Genomic DNA, 20,766 nt, shown 5'->3' on the forward strand with positions numbered 1-20,766 from the left:
GTTGTAGCAAAGTACCAAAAACTGGGTGGCTGAAAGCAAGGAATTTTATTGTCTCACAGTCCTAGAGGCAAGACTTCTGAAATCAAGGTGTCGATGGGGCCACACTTGTTCTGATGGCTCTAGGGGAGAATCCTTCCTTGCCTCTTTCGGCTTCTGGCATTTGCCGGTGGTCCTTGGCGTTCCTCGGCTTGTAGGTGCATCAGTCCTGTTGCAGGGCCATCTTCTCCCTGTGTGTCCTCACATAACCTTCCCTCCGTGCACATCTATGTCTAAATCTCCCTTTTTTTTTTGAGACGGGGTCTCACTCTGTCGCCGGGCTGGAGTGCAATGGAGTGATCTCGGCTCACTGCAACCTCCGCCTCCTGGATTCAAGCGATTCTCCTGCCTCAGCCTCCCAAGTAGCTAGGATTACAGACGCGTGCCACCACGCCTGGCTAATTTTTTGTATTTTTAGTAGAGACTGGGTTTCACCGTGTTAGCCAGGATGGCCTCGATCTTCTGACCTTGTGATCCGCCTGCCTCAGCCTCCCAAAGTGCTGGGATTACAGGCGTGAGCCACTGCACCCGGCCCAAATCTCCCTTTTTACAGAAACACCAGTCATATTGGATTAGGACCCAGCCTAATGTCCTCATTTTAACTTGGTTGCTTCTGTAACGAACTTATTTCCAAGTAAGGTCACATTTTGAGGTACAGGGGGTTAGGACCTCAACATACCTTTTGGGGAGACAAAATTCAACTCATAACACCTGCTAAATGTGACTGTCGATTAACTATTCAAGTGGAGCTGTTAAGTGGGGAAATTGGATGGATATATTTCGGCCTTCATCCAGTTTTTTTTTAATGTGTGTGTGATGAACATCTTCAGGCATACAGATTGTTCTGTATTTTGAATTTTGTTTTGGAATACATTTTCAAAAGAAGACAGCTCTTAATATATATCATTAAAATATTTTGAAGAAGTGTGATGCCAATGATAAATTTACTATTCTACAGGGGAGGAGGATATAATGGCTTAAAATACAGACAAATTTATGTATGGAGCAACAGGAAGTGAAGAATTCCTAACTCCTGGCCTCCATTTTCTTGACAGAGTACGTTTCCTTTCTGGCGCTGCTAGACAGAGATGAAGCAGTAATTTAGCTTGAATTTCTAAGTGTAATAGCATTAGGTAACACAGTTCCATGACCTCAGAAAACTGGAGAATCACATTCTGATGTACATAAAATATATATATACTAATTTTATTAAAATGAGATTGCCAATACATTTTGTTTTAGATCTTGGAGACATCACTCCTTTATTCTTCTATTCACTCATTTTCATTAAAAAATATTTTTTAGTTTCTATTATGTCTCTGTCACGATGGTAGATGCTCAATTTCAATAGGGAATAAGACAAATTAGCTGTGAAGCAACACTCAGGCAATGAAATATGACAAGCACTAGTGTGTGGTTAAGGCCAGGGTACTATTAGGGCCTGCAGAAATGGCACCTAACAGTTTTGGGGGTTGTTGGCAGGGCTGTGAGAATGTTTTTTGGAGAAAGAGATTTAGGAAATAACATACAGATGCCACAAATATAATACTGATAACATTTGAAATATATTCTCTCTTTTAGTGCTGCAATAGTATTTTCTACACTTACACTTCTCCAGGATTCAAAACTTTTTAAAAAGAAGGTAGTACAGGATGACACAGAGAATCCTGTCTCTCCAGGAACTTCTGTAAGTATGACTTAATGTCTGTTCTTACAATACTTATCATATAAGAACTATTGGCATGCTAGGAAATTGTCTGATTATTTAGATGAAGCAAAGGAGTAAAGTAGAAAAAACATTGAATTTGGAGTAAAAAGATTTAGGTCCTATTAATGCTATTTATTTATTGGTATACTTTGGACAAATCTCTTAATTTAAAAAAAATTGGTAATCTCATTTGTGAACTGATGGAATTGGGATATAATAATTACTAAAGTCCCATCCAAAGTCCCAGATGTACCATTATATTAATCTATCTTTGATCTACCTAGCAAATAAAGTTGTTTCCCAAGACTTGCTCCTCATTCCACTTTTGAAGCTGTTGCCTTAGCATTGCCAGTCAGATACCTGTGCTGTTTCCTGCTTTGGGTTCCTCATAGTTAGAATCTTCCATTCAAGCTCTCAAATCTGACAACTGATGTCACATATTCTCTGATTAGGCTTTGATAAGACCAAGTAATTTAACAATACAGGATTGTTTAGGACTGAAATATAAAGATTCATCATATAGAACCCTTGCTCATTATTTCAAGCATTACTAATAAAATCGCTAATATCTAGCATCATTACAAATTAGCAAAACTAATTGTCCTCAATAGAGACTCATTTCTTACTATATTGAAAGCAATAAAAATGCTGAAAAGCAATCTAACTCTAAAAATTGACTTAGAATAATGATTGTCAATTGGGGGTGATTTTGCCTCCCGGGGGAAATTTGGCAATGTCTGGAGATATTTTAGGTTGTCACAACTGGGTGGAGGGGGGTGCTACTGGCATCTACTAGGTAGAGGCCAGGGAAGTTGCTAAACTTCCTTTAATCTACAGGACAGCCCTCCACAGCAGTTATCTGGCCCTAAATAGGTCAGTAGTGCTGAGGCTGAGAAACCCTGACTGAGATTAATGTGACCTATCGTTTCATTAGTGACAGGAAATCTGATCATTGAGTGATTAAGTTATACTGATGGATATTTTTTTCTGTATTGCTAATCTACATACGAGACTCTTTGAGTACTTTTTGTGCCCATTCGAATCACTGTTCTCCCTCCTGTGGGCCTCTGTCTATTGCTTACTCTTCGTTTTTTTTTTTTGTTTTTTGTTTTGTTTTTTTTTTGAGACAGAGTCTCGCTCTGTCACCCAGCCTGGAATGCGGTGGCACAATGTCGGCTTACTGCACCCTCCGCCTCCTGGGTTCAATCAGTTCTCCTGTCTCAGCCTCCTGAGTAGCTGGGACTACAGGTGCCTGCCACCATGCCTGTCTAATTTTTGTATTTTTAGTAGAGAGTTTCACCATATTGGTCAGGCTGGTCTTGAACTCATGACCTCAGGTTATGCACCTGCCTTGGCCTCCCAAAATGCTGAGATTACAGGTGTGAGCCACCGTGCCAGGCCTGTTGACTGCTTACCCTTGTTTCTGGGGAACAACTTGCCCTACTCTTCCTCTACTACCCACCTGCATTTGAGCCCCTTTAGGCCCCATTAGCTACTCCTGGCTGGCACATGTTGCTGATTGGTTGGACACGAGGAGCTGTCAGAGATGCATAGCAGGAAATACTTAGAACAAATGGCGGTTGTTCTAAATGATTTTAAAGTTCCTATTGTCTATGATGGACTCCACTCCCCCAGAAATAGCTTTCTTTGCACATTCCTCCTAGCTCTCAGTAGCTCTGGATATTTGTCACCTCTTTGTAAAGTGTAATATTGAGGGTGGCAAATTAATTATAATACCTGTTTGGAATATGAGCAGCGTACAGCAGCATGACACAGTGGATTAAGACTGTGGACTCTGAAGGCAGGAAGACACAGGTTGGAATCCCACCTCCGTCAAAATATGACAGTGTTTAGGCAAGATAGTTAACCTTCCTAGGTCTCAGTTCTCTCAACTGTAAAATGGAAATGATTATAATACCTCTTTGGCTGTTAGGAGGATTAAATGAGATAATATATACAAAGCATGTAGCACAGTACCTGACACATAATAACTAAATGGATATTAGTTAATATTATTTATTTTTTAGCCCTTAAAATGACATTTACAAAAACTTTTAATGACATAGAAACTGCTGATAATATAATTTGCAGTGAGAAATTCACACTGCAAAACTATTTTTCAACAATGGATACAGAGAGAAAAGGAAAGCTGAAAAGCAGTGTGCTAAAATGTTAATAGAGGATTGTTGGATTGTGGGTGATTTTGTTTTGAATATTTTTTATATTTTATAGAATGTGCAAGAATCATTTCTAAATTTAAAATTGTAATACTGTGGAATGATACCAGATGCCTTTTAAACTTACATTACATTTAGTCTTAGGCTAGAACCTTGACATTATTAAATGGAAAGATAACCATCATTTTAATATTGTTTAGGCCACTGAAAATAAAGATGACAATGAGTTTTTAGATCCTATTTCCCTAAATGCCCGAGAATATTTCAACATTCATCTGTGGTTGAGGTGCCGCTTAGCATTGGTGACTGCGTTTGTTGCACAGATTCATGGCATTGGAATTGTGAAAGGTACAAACGTTTGCTTAATCAATGTTTTCATAAAAATTAATTTTACATAGGTGAAGAGGGGTTTATTGGGATATATTTTATTATGTTAATGTTTTATAACTTTCTAGCTTGATCTGCTTATAGAATTAAAAATTCAGGTTATTAATATATAAGAATATTTTTAACAGTCCTTTGTATCATTGAAAGTGGCATATATCTTACTAATGTATGCAAAACAGGTAAAGAAGTTTCAAAATACGAATGCCCAGGTCTTCTTGTCATCTGGGAAGGCAACTAAGTGTAGGAGTGAAGAGCACAGATTACTGGAGCCAACCTACTTGGGTTCAAATATTGGATCCACCACTTCCTTGCCAAGCCTTTTCTTGGCCAAGTCTCTTAAATCCCCCTTACTCAGTTTCCTACCCTGTAAAATGGAGACAATTGTACCTGCTTTATAGGATTATTGTCAGAATTAAATGGGTTAAATTTATACTGTTCTTAGATCACAGCTTGACACATGTAAATGTTAGTTCTTGCAGTGATTAATCATTATCTGTTTGTATACCTATCTATTCACTCATTTCTATCCATCTTCCAAATTAAGTTATCTCATGCAATATCATCATTTTTGCAGCACTGGAAAGTCCTAAAGTACTTTCCCCCAAATTACAACACATTTATTTTCCATGTTTCATGTAGAGTCTGTTTTCCATCTTAATATACTCCCCTGTTCTTTGATATTATGCAATATTTCTGTGATGAAAATTGGGGCTATTACACATGTATAACTTCTTACTTTCTCAATGCATTCTAAATAACCACATTTGTTTATTTTAGAGGATGATATGACAGATTGCCTGAGCCTCATCAATGAAGTGTGTATGGAGGCAAAAAGTGCAGGCGACACAGAACTGCAGGCTGAATTCTTGACGCAAGCTGTAATTCTTGGCCTACAAGAAAAGCATTTAAAGGCAGACATCATAACAAACCTTCAGGTAGAAAGGAAACTTTGTTCATATTTATAGTCAGGGAGGGATTCCAGTTAGAACAAAAGGAGAGAATTTCAAATTCCACTAGGTACTGAATGCATAACAATTAACATGGCCAGCTCTTGTTTCAGTGAATTGGAAACAGTACTACCAAACTGAATAATTTTATTTTAATAGGATATAATACATTTGCTGGAAGGAAAGGAATTTATTTCTCCTCAATCATGGCTAACCCTGGCAAGAAGCCTAGTTTTGCTGGATGACTTAACCAAAGCTGAGAAATTCAAGGAATCTCCCTTTTCAAAAACAGGAAAATTAAATTTGTTGACTCGGGCTCATAGCATTCTAACTGAACAGGTGAGAATGCTTTTGTGTCCGCAAGACATAGAAACTTACTTTTCTCTCTTTCCTCCTATTCCAAACCACGTCAACTAATTGCTCATTACAATGTTTGTTTTTTTTAATAGATGCTAACTTTTGGAGAAACAATTGAATTTTGTTCATCAAACACTAAATATGCAAATCCATTACAGCCTCTGAAAAATATCTATCTTCCCCATGTCATGTTATTGGCCAAAATAAAAATGAGAATTGGTAAGAACATTTAAACTTATATTGCACTAGAATAACTGATAAAAATTTTTAAGTTATTTTTAGGCAGGCTATCATATGAGTGCATTTAAAAGAGGCAATATTTATGAATACTCAGGCTCCATTTATTTAACCAATAGTTTTTGATCACTTATCATATGCCAGACTGTGTGATGTATAGATGGTCTTTATATATGAATAAAGTATGTGGTTGATTACCATAATATAATGTGCGTAACTGCTTGGTCTAGACTATTGCACTTTATCCAGGTCATCAGTCTTTTGGATTAAAATTATGCCCACGTAATTTACTTCAGAATTACCGTGCCATTCAGTAACTTTACTGAAAAAAATCCTACAAACACAAAATACATTTCTTAAATAATCTGTTGTCTAGCATATTTAAATTATAACTAACTGTTAAAGAAGATTTTGGAAAGGAATCTGTTAAATGCATTATGTATTTTATAACTGATGCTATGAAGTACTTATATCTTTAAAAATGCTAATTTAATGCCTGTGAACAAAAAATCGTTTATTTTTTATTATTTATTTTCTTTCTTCAACATTTAAGTTCAGGGGTACCTGTGCAGGATGTGCAGGTTTGTTATATAGGTAAATGTGTGCCATGATGGTTTCCTGCCCAGATCATCCTATCACCTAGGTATTAAGCCCAGCATTCATTGGCCATTCTTCCTGATGCTCTCCCTTGCTCTACCCCCCAGTAGGTCCTAGTGTGTGTCATTCCCCTTTGACGTGTCCATGTGTTCTCATCATTCAGCTCCCACTTATAAGTGAGAACATGTGGTGTTTGGTTTTCTGTTCTTGCGTTAGTTTGCTGAGGATAATGGCTTCCAACTCCATCCATAGGACATGATCTCGTTCCTTTCTATGGCTGCATAATATTCCATGGTGTATATGTACCACATTTTCTTTATCCAGTCTATCATTGATGGGCATTTAGGTTGATTCCATGTCTTCTCTATTGTGAATAGTGCTGCAGTGAACATATGCTTGCGTGTATCTTTAGAATAGAGTGATTTATATTCCTTTGGGTATTACCTAGTAATTACATTGTTGGGTCAAATGGTATTTCTGCCCCTAGTCTTTGAGGAATCACCACACTGTCTCCACAGTGGTTGAACTAATTTACATTCCCACCAACAGTGTAAAAGCGTTCCTTTTTCTCTGCAACCTTGCCAGCATCTGTTATTTTTTGACTTTTTAATAATAGCCATTCTGACTGGTGTGAGATAGTATCTCATTGTGGTTTTGATTTGGATTTCTCTAATGATCAGTGATGTTGAGCTTTTTTTCACATTTGCTGGCTGCATGCATGTCTTTTGAGAAATGTCTGTTTATGTCCTTTGCCCATCTTTTAATGTTTTTTTCTAGTAAATTTGAGTTATTTGTATACTCTGAATATTAGACCTTTGTCAGATGCATAAATTGCAAAGATTTTCTCCCATTCTGTAGGTTGTCTGTTCATTCTGATGATAGTTTCTTTTGCTGTGTGGAAGCTCTTTAGTTTAATTAGATCCCATTTGTCAATAAAAATGGCTTAAATAAATGTGTTAATGAAGGTGATATTCATTTTTTTTTGGAAGCTCTGATAACTCGTTTGTAAAAGTTTAAGAAATAAACTTATATCTTACAAATATAGGAATTGTCAAAAGTCTTCATATTTTTATGAGTCAAGGTCCCTTGAAGGGACAGCATCTTATGTTCCTTCACAATACTCTAGTTAGTGCCTTAACTAGTGGACTGGCTGATAATAGTATTTTCAATCCCAGGTGGATGGTATAGTTTCCCCGCAGTGGGAAAACCGTGTATCAGCCTAACTCTGCTTTGTGAGCATGGTTAATGACCCCAGCCTCCTTCTGCCTCTCTCTTTTCTCAGGGGAGGAGCCTGCCCCTTTATCAATGCTGCTGAGCCTTTTGGCCTTGCTGTAGCTCCTAGTTGGCTCTGTCCTTCCCGGGGACCTTGGTTTGGCACTTTTACCCCTCTCTCACATATTTTCTACCTTCCTTACTCAACACATCCTTTTCCCTCCTTCCCTCAGTTTGTAAATATTTTCAAATATCCACCAGTAAAAAAACCAAACTGAACAAACAAACAAACAAAAAACAATAACAAACCTACTGTAAGCCTCTGTCATTCTCACAAAACGTCCTTCCAGCCAGACTTCTTAAGGGTAGAGTCGGCTCTCTTCCTCTTCTTTCCTCCCCTCTCATTCACCCCTCACCCCACTTCATTCTGGATTTGGACCAGAGAAATCACTCTTGAGTTGGTCACCAAGGACTTAATCTATAATTCCAATGTGTAGTTTTCAGACACTCCAAGGCATTTGACATTGCTGACACCAATTACAACTTCCAGAAACTCTGCTGTCTCTGGATTCTCAGGTGCTGCATTCTCCCAATTTTCCGTCTCCCTCTCTGGTTTCCTATCCATAATTACCTTTCTATTTCCCTAGTCTGTCCTTTAAGTAAATGATCTCTATTTATTCTGGCTTAAAAGGCTTCTTATGATGTGGTCCAAGCTGACCTGTGCCCCTTCCCACCCAACCCTCTGGTCACACTGAATCACTGTGACCGCACGTGATGCGTGTGGTGCTGCATGCTTTACACCTTTGCACATGCGATTTTCTCCATTAGGAATAATTTTCTCCTGAAATCCCATTCCTACCATATCATTCTCTTCCCTCTCCTCCCCACTACCCACTGGCTCCCACACATGCAAATACATTTCCTTAAATTCTGTCCATCCTTCAGATCTCAGTTAAGCATCACCTCTTCCAGGAAGCTTTTCCTGAACCCCAAGACTGGGTGATGTGCCTCACCCCCCTTCTAATTGATTATTCTTATTGTAACGCTCACCATGTTGGTTGTTAAGGACAATTTACTTGCTTATTTGAAGCCTCCATTACGACATAAGCTTCTTAAGGCAACAATTTTGTTTTGTTCATCTGATATCCCGGGCACCTAGCACAGTGCCTGAAATCAAGCAATCAATCAATAATGGTGCTTTCAGATTTCATTCATCCATTAGACTACTATGCAACCACTAATAATAATGTTGCAGAATAATTTTTATACAATGGAAAGGTGTTAACACTATATTGGAACATATATAACACATTACAAAATATTCATTGTATACATCAAAATATCATTGGAAAATAGGGACTCCCCTTGGCAGGTGTGATTATGGATGATGTTTATTGTCTTCTTTTTGCAATCTGCTATAATGAACTACAATGAACACATACAACTTTTGTAACAAAAAAATTGCTCAAGAAATGTTTCAGTCAAGGTACAAACCTAATGAAAATTAAGCATTTAGCACCAAGTACCATTTCCAGCAGATAGTATGTGCTCAGTAAATGTTAGCTCCTTTTCAAATATTTGATATTGATAGTGGACAGTGCTGCGGAAAAAAGACTAACACACAGGTTATTAGAAATAGGAAACTGCAGAGCAAGCTGGTTAGATGAAGATTTGGGATCTGGAGGACCTAGGCCTGAATCTTAGCATTACTATTTCTTAGTTGTCTGATCTTAGAAGTTATCCAAGCTCTTAGACTTCATGCCTTATCTGCAAAATGGAGGTAGGCTATTTGCCCTATATGTTTGAAATAATCAAATGAAATATATATAGTATTAAACAGTGCCTGGCACACAACAGTCATGCAATAAATGGCAGTACAGTTGTTGTTATGTCTTACATCTTACTTTATCTTTACTACTTATTTTACTTTAGTTTCTTTATCTTTGTCAGTTTGATCAAGTTGTTTTTATGACCTTTTTTTTCTGTTATTTTAGACATTCATTGTACTTTTCCTTTCCCAGTCTGCAGAGTCAGACATGTGGTTCCCTACTGTAACACCCAGATCCAACTTTCCTCTCACCAAGAGGCTCTTACCTGTTTCCCTCATAGGCCATCCCCAGTTAGATGGGACTTTAGATGAATTTATGTTTCCCTCATAGGCCATCCCCAATTAGATGAGACTGTAGATGAATTTTACCTTCCTACTTTAAAAGTTTATGAAATAAACTCACCATCTAGAGATATCTAGAAGTTTTGCTCCTTCTCTCCTACTGTCTCTAGCTCCCAGATTTTACTGAGATAATTTAGTACTTTTTAAGCAAAGTATCCTGATGCTTTTCCTTTGAACTAGTTCTTTCCTTTTTAAAGAAACTCTATTTCTAATTTCTAATATCTAATCCTAGTCATTGTACCACTGAGAAACTGCTGCTGTTCTTCCTCCCTCCTTCCTTTCATTCATCTTCAAAGCCTTCAGAGTCGTTCAGTCTCTGTTCTGCTTCATAGGTTGTTGACTGAATCCTTTTCTCTTTCTTTTTAAATGTTTTCCTCAGATTATATTCTGATTCCATGTTCTCCGCAAATACCTTTCTTGCACTCTGACAGGTGAATGATGTGCTCCCATCTCAGTAACAGAATCTTTGGGTGTGGCTGTTTTTTCTCAGGGTTTGTTAGAGATTATTCCATCATGTCTAGCTTTGAGTGTCTCAAATGAGAACTGCAGTGTCAGTCTAATTTTCGTTTTCTTTTGGTAAGAAATTTGTTCTTTCTTTCTGAAAACTTACAGGATTTTCTCTTTTGTCTCTGTAGCTCAGGAATTTTACCAGCATATGTCTGGGTATATGCCTTTTCTTTGTCTGCCTAGAAATCAGTGAGCAATTTCAATCTGCAGATAAGTCTCTTTCCAGCTGTCAGAAAATTTATTCTTGCTTAATTATTGCCTAGTCACTCTCTGTTCTTTCTTCTTCTTCAGTTACTTGTACATCGAGAGCCATCTGGCCTAAGTTCAAATCTTAAGCATGTGATTTAACTTCTTTGTGCCTTAATATCCTCATCTCAAAAATGGGAGTTTTTACAGTAGTCTGTTTGACTACTGTAACAAAATACCTTAGACTGAGTAATTTATAAACAGCAGAAACCTATTGTTCACAGCTCTGGAGTTTGGGAAGTCCAAGAGAATAATGGAGTGATAGATTTGGTGTCTGGTGAGGGATGACTCTGCTTTATAGATGGCACCTTCTATGTGTCCTTACATGGTGGAAGGGGCAGACGGGCTTTCTCAAGTTTGTCTTTTATGAGGACAAGTCTGTTTTCTTGTCTTTTACAAGGACAGTATTCTCATGCAGGAGGGCAGAGCCTTCATGACCTAATCACCTCCCAAAGTCTCTACCTCTAATAGCATCATGTGGGGGTTACATTTCAACATATGAATTTTAAAGGGACACAAACATTCAGGGGATAATAATGGCACTTACTTGATAGGATTGTTAAGAAGATGTTAAATGCCTAGACCAGTGCCTGGGCCATAGTAAGCATTATTGAGTGTTGACTATTATTATTTATATGTCAAGTCTTGATCTGTCTTCTAAGTCTATTATGTTTTCCTTTATAATTTCCATTTATTTTTTCATCTGTAACTTGAACTACTTTTACTTCCACTTGATCTTTCTGATTATTAATTTAGGTTTCAGCATGGACCATCTTCTCAAAATTATCTGAAAACTTTATATCTCTATACATGCTCTTACTTTTTTGATTTGTTGTCTGAATTTTAATCAGTTTTATTTTACTACTGCTACCTTTTCTGGGGGTTATATTTATTCTTCCTCTTGTCAGCTGCTGGATCTTTTTTGCCAGGCTATTTTACTTTGTCTGTTTATTTTGGGTCATGTCTAGCTGTTGGATTAATTTCAGTAGTGGCCGTGCTGCAAGTGGTGGTTAAGAATAGCTAGTTCTGCCTATATGGGTTGGCTGTATACCAGACTTCAAAAGTTCAATTCCCTGTGAAGCACCAGGAGAAGCAGCAAAGGCCAATATTCTTTAGTTTCAGGAGTGGAGAGGACTCAGGCCACCTTCAAGCCTCTCACAGGTCCTGGAAAACCAAGAAGGCAGCCAGCCAGAGCTGTCACTCTTTGGAGCTAGAGACCTTGTTCCAAGCTCTTTTTGGATGCTGTCCCTGATCTTTGATCCAAGGCTGCCTGTCCCTGATTCCCAGGCTCTTGTCCATCCCAGAGTGCAGAAGATCGTGTACCAGCTCTGTCTGTTCTTACCCGTCACCTTCGAGGACCCACCTGCCTCCTGCAGCAGCAGCAGCAGCAGCTCTGGAGAAGCTGATCATTGGATTAGATTGGGAAAGGGAGGGCAGCAAGGGCATGCCCAAGCTATCATCTGTGCAGAATCTCCCATCTCCCTTCTGTTCCTCCCTCTCGTTATTATTATTGATCATTGTTATATGTTGATGATCATCATCACATATGAATTTTATTACTTGACATAAATTACTTCCCCTTTATATTAAGTTTCCTCCTTTATAAAGTTAGGCTGACTTAATTGGCCTCTTGAATTCCTTCTAGCTTGTTGATCTCATGAGAGCTATTTTTCTCTATTTTCAGCCGACAGTTTCTTCAATTAGCAGGACATTTGATTTCTACAGGAGCTTAAAATACAGATTGTGTTAAATTGTACAGATTGTGTTAAATCAAATATATTCTGTACTTTTCTGACTTACTAATCTTGAGGATGTGTCACCACTCAATGACAATACTGTTGCTGTGTTTTAGAGTCACTTAAGGCTGAACAGCTTGCTTCCTGGTGTATTATATTAAACACAGACTTAAAAAACAAAACCCAAAGCAGCTTTTCTGTCAAAACAACATCAGTTTTACAACGTCTTTTTCACAGAGTTGATGTTTACTGGAAAAAGGAGCACTTAAATATTATAAAGCATAAAATCAGCTGTGACTTGATGCTTTCTTGATAATTTTCCTTTATAGTATAGATTGTGTCACACAAATGGGCTACTTAAAATTTTTTTTCATGTGAAAGTCTCTGATAGAAAAAGGCATTCAGAGGTTATTTTTATAAGACAAAAATAAACATCATGGTTATTTAAAATCTTTTTTTAATTAATGACTGAACCTTGAGCTTCCTTATTACATGAAAAAGTAGATTACTGATTCTATGATAGGAGTGAATGAAAGTTACTTACATTTCTTATGTTTATTCAATCAGCAAACATTCATTGAGGGCCATTTATATGCAAGAATGATGCTGGGAAGTGGGGACATACTCGGAACCAGTCCTCATCTCTGCCCTCAAGAAGCTTATTATCTAGTTAGGGAGGGAGAGAAAATAGTTCATAATCCCTGTAATAATTCTAATTTTAACAAAAACCTAGAAGACAATTCAAGTATTATTTTTAAATATTAGTGCCATTATCATATTGTACATCATACCATATCATATATCATATCATATGGCACTAATATATAATATAAACTGTATAGTACTAATACATATATATACTTATATGTGGCATGATGACATGAAGTATTTGTTATTTTTGTCTTATATTGATATTTGGTATAATTTGAAACAATAAGTGAAATATACAAAAAGGGGAGATGTTGAAATATGGTTGTGCTGAACAAATTAGCATATCTTTTATTTCCCTTCTAGCCTGGGATCTAATCACTGTTGATAATTGTTGAGGTTAAGAGTGTGGGCTCTAAGAAAGAATTCTTATTCAATTCAATTCCCTTGAACAAGTCATTTAACTTCCCTTGTTTTCATTTCCTCTCATATAAAATGTGGGTGAGTCCCAATGTCATTATCCTCTGAAATGACGTGAGTGGCATGCATAACATATTTAGAAGGGCACCTCCTCACTTGTTTTAAGAGCTTTGTAGGTGTCAGCTGTTCTTCCTGTTCCATGCCTGGCCTCCTTACTCTTCTGGGAGCCTCCCAGAAGCAAAGGCTTTTCCTCTCCATATTCTTCTTTTCCGTATTCACTTTGTCATCTCCGTATTCTCATCAGTGTGCTGCCATCCCGCCTGGTTCAGAGTAAGGACTCAGTAACTTCTTCCTGGATGAGAGGCAGAGAGAGAGAGAGAGAGAGAGAGATTGAGGCTGTCCATCATCCTGCCATTCACATAGCACATGCCTGAATTAAAAGTTTACAAAAAGTTCTAGGTTTAAAAAAATATATCCTTTGTAGGGCATAGCAACTTGGAATTAAAAATTTCAGAACCTAAAGATACCTCACAATTTTGTAGTTCTGCTACATTTTATTTTTTAGCATTTAGTAGCCAAGAAATGTTTTAAAGACATGTAATACCCAATATTTCAATCATTTTTTCAGAGGACGCTGAAGGCTTGGAGGCATGTGGGGACTTGTTCAAAGCCTCAATGATATGGTAGCACAAATGACTGGCCAGGATCCAGCACTTCAGTTAGAATTCAGTATCTGTATCAGAGTCCTACACTGCCTTTCTGTTTATATTGCTTTATTGTGTGTTCAATTATCCTATCAATTAATTATTTCCCCTACTTGCATTCTCCTCTTTACGCCAAAGTTTTTGTTCTTTAAAATTACCAAAGAGAAGGTGTTCATCTGCTTTTAGCCTAGACAGCCACATTCTCTGGGACGGTTTCCCTAACCTCCCCCAACCTGGGCCTGCCAGCAAAGTGCCCTATGCTTTCTCTGCTACACAATTGGTCATGCAGTATTTTGATTGCCTGTCTGGCTATTCATATTCTCCATTAAACAAAACACTAGGCTTCATGACCTCCCTCTTAAGAGATAGTGCAATGTTGTAGTTTGGAGTGTGGGCCCTGGAGTCAGACTGCCTAGGTTCAAATTATGGCTCTTCTGTTTACTAGCCATCTAACCTTGGGTGAGTTGCTGAAACCTCACTGAGCTACTGCTTTGTCCTCTGTCAAATAAGCTTGATAATGGTCCCCACTCAGAGTTGTGGGGATCATATGAGTAACGCATTTAAGTCCTTCAGAGGGTGGCTGGCATGTAGGACACATTTAATAAATCTTAGCTCTTATTGTTTTCTTTTTTTGTTTTTATCAAGTACCTAAGCACTTAGAAAATATTTGTTGAATAAATGTCTGCATCCCTGGCTCTGGGGTCACACAGATAAAGTCTAATGTCTCTTCCATACAATGGTTTTTTAAGTAAAAACATGTTAAATAATGATGGGGCCTAATAAAAAGCATAGCATGTAGCTCTTGTCCATCGTGGGTTTGCCGTCTAGTGGAGATGACAAAACAAAACAAAACAAAACAAAACACACAAAGCAAGTAACAACTCTAATGCTTAATAGAAAGAAAATTACTGCCTATTAATATTTGCAAATTTTATTGGGAACAACATAAAATTTCCAGGTGTTTCCCTATTAACAACCTCATCTTAGCAGCATGAAAGTTGTTCTGTAGAGCATTGTGAATTTTAGAAGGAAAGGGTTTTGAGAGATTATTCTTCATTTAAAAAATAAGAAAACATGTTAGAAATGTATCAAAGAAAAAATTTCAAGGGGTTATTACTGTAGTTCATTGAAATATTGGGTATTATATGTCTGTAAAACATTTCTTGGATGCTAAAAACTGTAAAAACTACCAAAGTTCTTGATAGATTTCATTACTGTGAGAGCAGTCTGGTAACTTGGAGGCTTGTTATAAACGCTGTGTATTTTATTGTTCTTCCCCACCCAACTGGTTTTCTTTTAGGACATACAGTGGCCAAGCAAGTATATTACAAGAATAAAAGGAAGGACCCCTCAAAGTGGTTACCTGCTCTTCATCTGTTTGATGTGGCACTGAAGCTCTGTAGAACAACAGCAGTGGAGGAACATGAGGTGGAAGCTGAAATCCTTTTTCAGAAAGGTAAAATGCATCTGGGGCCAGAACTATGATAAAATTTATGGAATTCTTTTTTCTATCAACAACAGGATTCTTGAAAATCTGGTCCCTGACTATAAAAATTACAAACATACAAAGGGCTTAGAGATGATTAACACAACGGTACCTCCACTAAATCCAGTCGTAGGTAAAAGAACGCTGCTTATTTTAAGTTTATGTCTAGGAAGAAAAAAGTACTACTGCTTCATTTCTTTTATAATTGTAATTGATTCTTCTTATACAAAGTTTCAGGTTTGACTGAAAAATGGCAGCCTAGCCTCTTAGCTGTAAATAATATTACTTAAATAATGCTTGGAAGACATTTTTTCTGCATCATTTCATTACTTAGCTAAACATTTTGGTTAATTTTTGTAACTAAGAGATACATACTCCTTGAAATTAAATAGATATAGCACACCTATACTTAAAACTTATATATAACACCTATTTCCTTAATACATTTATGTAATTTTATTGTGGGCATTTTACCTCTGAGAAAAAGATAAGGATGATTGCTGTCATTTACTGAGTATCTACTAGATGCTAGGTGCTGTATTCAATATGTTCAATATGTATCTCACAGTGCTAATTCTTAAAATAGCTCTGCAAGGTAGGCATGACAAATCCTGCTTGATGATGAGGAAAATTAGGTGCGGTCTGGTTAAGTGACTTTCCAAAAGTCAACAGCCACTAAATGATAGTGCCCAGATGTGAGCTCAATGCTGGCCAGCTCTGTGCCCTTTCCACAGGCTGCATGAAAGCTGTGAATCCTTTCTGTAGTGATTATAGAAGTTTCCTTTCCCATCCTTGTTGCTACCTATGTGCTCTGCTAGTGCCTACATTTTTTTTTTTTTTTTTTTTTTTTTGAGATGTAGTCTTGCTCTGTTACCCAGGCTGGAGTGCAGTGGCATGATCTTGGCTCACAGCAACCTTCGCCTCCCGGGTTCAAGCAATTCTCCTTCCTCAGCCTACTGAGTAACTGGGACCACAGGCGTGCACCACCACACTTGGCTAATTTTTGTATTTTTAGTAGAGATGGGGTTTCACTCTTTTGGCCAGGCTGATCTGGAACTCCTGACCTCAAACTATCCACCTGCCTTGGCCTCCCAAAGTGCTGGGATTGCAGGCATGAGCCACCAGGCCCAGCCTGCTAATGCCTATATTTGAAGGCTGCAGCTCACCATGAGGGCTGGGAGCTGCGAGGGCCAGCGCAGTTGCATTATCATAGAGAGTTTTCAGCCATTTGCTGACTTTTTAGGATTGATTTTTTCTCCTTAGGTTTGTGATTTTTCTAAAATTTTAAAAGTGTTTTCAATTTATTTTTAACTGACAAAGCAATTGCATATATTTAGGGGGTATAGTGTGATTTTTTGATACATGTATATATTGTCGCATGATTAAATCAAGCTAATTAGCATATCCATCACTTCACATACTTATCATCTTTTTGTGGTGAAAGCATTTAAAATCTATAATTATTATTAATTATAGTCACCATGTTGTACAATAGGTCTCCAGAACTTATTCCTCCCATTTAACTGAAACTTTGTACCCTTTGACCAATATCTCCCTATTCCCCCACCATCCCTGACTTTTTAAGATTCTTCAGTTAAGTGAGATCATGCAATATTTGTCTTTATGTGCCTGGCTTATTTCACTGGGAATAATGTCCTCCAGGTTCATCCATGATGTCTTCAAATAACAGGATTTCTTTCTATTTTAAGGCTGAATAGTAAGTATTCCATTGCGTATATATATCACATTTTCTTTTTTTTTTTTTTTTTTTGGGACTAAGTCTCACTCTGTCACCCAGGCTGGAGTGCAGTGGTGTGATCTCGGCTCACTGCAACCTCCACCTCCCAGGTTCAAGTGATTCTCCTGCTTCAGCCTCCTGAGTGGCTGGGATTACAGATGCGCACCACCATGCCAGGCTCATTTTTGTATTTTTAGTAGAGACGGAGTTTTGCCATGTTGGGCAGGCTGGTCTTGAACTCCTGACCTTGTGATCTGCCCACCTCGGCCTCCCAGAGTGCTGGGATTACAGGCGTGAGCCACCACAGCCAGCCATATCACATTTTCTTTATCCATGCACCTGTCGAAGGGTACTTTGATTCCATATCTTGGCTATTGTGAATAATGTGAATAATGCTACAATGAACATGGGAGAGCAGATGTTTTCTATGATATCTGTGAAGAAGACAGGGGAAAGAGGAGAATGCATGTCAAAAAAGGGAATGTAAGGAGGAGGGAGAAGCACAAAGTAAGGGAATGGAGAGAAAAGTTAGATGGGAAGACGGGAAGACCAGTTGTGTAGGGCTAGCCAAAGAAGGCTTGCCTCACGTTGCTTCCTGAATGCAGGGGAAGCCTGAAAGTTCTGAAGAAGGAGGCAATGGGTCTTTCCTCATTGGCTTACCTTCTGGAAGAAATAGACAGACATACAAAAGGACAGCACACGAAATGTTCTGAATTTCCAGCATGAAATATTTGTTCTTAAGTTCTAAGTGCTAGAAAAAGGAAAAATCATCTTTGTATCTTTTTTGTCTTTCAGGCAAAATAGAACGTCAGATACTAATGGAAGAGAAATCTCCAAGTTTTCAACTTGAGAGTTTATATGAAGCTATACAACTAAGCCTGAAAAATGATCAAAACTCAGGGTAAAAAGATATTCCATTGTTGTAGCTGTGTGTGTTTGGTTTGAGCGCTGTGTTCTGGTAGTGCATTGACCATTCAAGGCTGGATTGATTGGGATGCTTTCTGAAAGCAGGGCTAGTTCATGGGGTCCATCTCAAGCTTGTTGCTGTTTGTTCTGACCCAAAGCCTCCTTTAAAGTAATGGTAAATGATGGCTGTCCTCACAGTGGCATATTGGCCTATACCCAGATCTCCTGTCAGTCCCAGGATTGCTGGGGCCTCCTCAGAATGACTGGCTTCTAAACTGAAAGATCCTTCCCTAAATGTGCAATTGTGTCTAGAAGGGGTTCGTGTGGCTATTCACTCTGGTCATCAGGACCAGGACTGGCCAACTTAATTCTGTATGAATATCACCTCAATATTGAGTAAACCATCTTTATTACAATGGCACTGATCCAGGTGCACTGATCCCCAGCTGACAGATTTGATAGTGAATACATAGACCTAACCCATACTGAGTCACTGCTTTCTGCATTGCATAACTCTATGTATTTCTTTCTATTTTATTTAGTGTAGGAGGATAGAGAGGGGCCTACATTTTCAAGGCAAATTCCTCCAGCCCTGACCTTCACTTATTTAGTGTCTTGTGTGCTAGAATATTCCAGAATGGTCTTGATACCAGGCTTTATGGCAGTTGTAGCATGGAGTGTTGCCAGCACAGGACAAGGCAGAATGCTAAGCTCTCTTCAAGAACTTCCAATTTTAGTAGGGAGGAAGATGGTCAAAAGTGCTATGAAAAGAGGGTGTGTGTTTGTGACAGATGCTGGTTTTGCCAGTTTTTACCTTTCATCAGCTCAGAAATTGTTGGCAAATGATACCAATGATTATGCATGGTGAAGCTATTTAATAAGTACAGTGCTATATCATTTTAGACTGATAAGAGACTCCTACCTAGAAATGGCTCTATTGTATTTTCATCTGAAGAAGCCAAAGATAAAAATTTCAGGATCACCATTAACACTTAAGGTAAGAGTCTATTTTATTAGGAATTATGAGTTAATTGCCTTTGAGCTTGCTATTTTGGTAACACTGTGCTATTGAAATAATGAGGCTGATTTTCCTGTGTGGCTTGGAGAAATTAATTCATTGCTTTGTAGTTATACTTGTAACTATGTTACAAACAGATATCTCTTTGGACATTTTATTTAGGGCTTTGGAAATTATCTTTATATATACATGTCTGCCTGTGAAAATGTTATCCATGAATTGTAAGTGTACATAAATATATACTTAATATTAATATATAAATATACAGTAATGTTTCATGGATAACATGTAAATGCAAGGCAATGAATGAGTCATTAGTATTGATCAGGAAAATTCAAGAAATGACATATTGGTTAAACAGATGGACAAGTGAAGTTTTCAATACTGATATGGCCTATAAACAGATTACCTCTTGATAGAATCATTCATTCATTCATCACATATCTATTGAGCATCTACTATGATCCAGGTACTCTTATAGAGGAAGATGTTAAAGTGGTGTCTAAAACAAACTTGGTCCCTGTTCTCATGGAGCTTGCCTTTCAGTAGAGGAAAACAGATAATAAACCAGTAAAGGAAGGAGACCAGAGGAGGAAATGAGGGACAACGAGGGGAAGGACATGTATTAGTTTATTTTCACGCTGCTAAAAAAGACATACCTGAGACTGAGTAATTATAAAGGAAAGAGGTTTAATGGACTCACAGTTCCATGTAGCTGGGGAGGCTTCACAATCATGGTGGAAGGCGAAAGTCACATCTTACATGGCAGCAGACAAAGAATGAGAACCAAGTGAAAGGGGTTTCCCCTTATAAAACCATCAGATCTCCTGAGATTTATTCACTACCATGAGAACAGTATGGGAGAAACTGCCCCATGATTCAGTTATCTCCCACCAAGTCCCTCCCACAACGTGTGGGAATTTTGGGAGCTACAATTCAAGATGAGATTTGGGTGAGGACACAGCCAAACCATATTAGGGGGTGACTTAGGTAGTGAAATTTGGAGCTAGGAATAACTTGTATTGGTGGGATTTTCAATGAATGACCTGAGAAGGGGTGATGTTTGAAGTAGGGTTTAATGGATGAGGAGGGACCCCAGCAAAGAGTTGCAGAGGGGTCGCATCTTCTAGCTAGAGCAGTGCTTCCAAACTAAGGTGTGGAATCACCTCTGCAAATCTTGTGAAATGGCAGAATCTGATTCAGTAAATCAGGGATGGGCTCTGAGATTTGGCATGTCTAACGAGCCTCCCAGGTGATGCTGATGCCACTGGTCTGTGGGCCACACATGAGGACCAAGGGTCTAGACTGAGGGAGATCCCAGAGGCAGGAATAATTTGGGTGGGTTTGAGGTATATGAACCCAGTAATTTTATTTTTTGTTTTTAAAATTTTAGTGGGCTTTTCTGTTTCATCCTTATTGAATAATCATTTGACCCTCCAAGAGATCTTTTCAGAAAATGTTGGCATCAAATCTTTAATTTTTGAGACAGCATAAACATGATTTAAAACCTTTAGGCAAATAGACTGTCA

General features: G+C 38.1%; 1 protein-coding gene across 1 annotated transcript in view; it reads left to right on the forward strand.

Moving 5' to 3' along the window:
* The window catches only part of CFAP54 (cilia and flagella associated protein 54), a 379,132-nt gene that overhangs the window by 241,015 nt on the left and 117,351 nt on the right, over positions 1-20,766 (forward strand). The window contains exons 52-59 of the mRNA XM_054442311.1: positions 1,618-1,723; positions 4,122-4,269; positions 5,086-5,243; positions 5,415-5,594; positions 5,705-5,831; positions 15,390-15,545; positions 18,109-18,214; positions 19,123-19,216. Of these exons, the coding sequence (XP_054298286.1) occupies positions 1,618-1,723; positions 4,122-4,269; positions 5,086-5,243; positions 5,415-5,594; positions 5,705-5,831; positions 15,390-15,545; positions 18,109-18,214; positions 19,123-19,216 (1,075 nt within the window). The remainder of the gene's footprint in view (positions 1-1,617; positions 1,724-4,121; positions 4,270-5,085; positions 5,244-5,414; positions 5,595-5,704; positions 5,832-15,389; positions 15,546-18,108; positions 18,215-19,122; positions 19,217-20,766) is intronic.

Source organism: Pongo pygmaeus, chromosome 10 (assembly GCF_028885625.2).
Source record: "Pongo pygmaeus isolate AG05252 chromosome 10, NHGRI_mPonPyg2-v2.0_pri, whole genome shotgun sequence".
Lineage (NCBI taxonomy): Eukaryota > Metazoa > Chordata > Mammalia > Primates > Hominidae > Pongo > Pongo pygmaeus.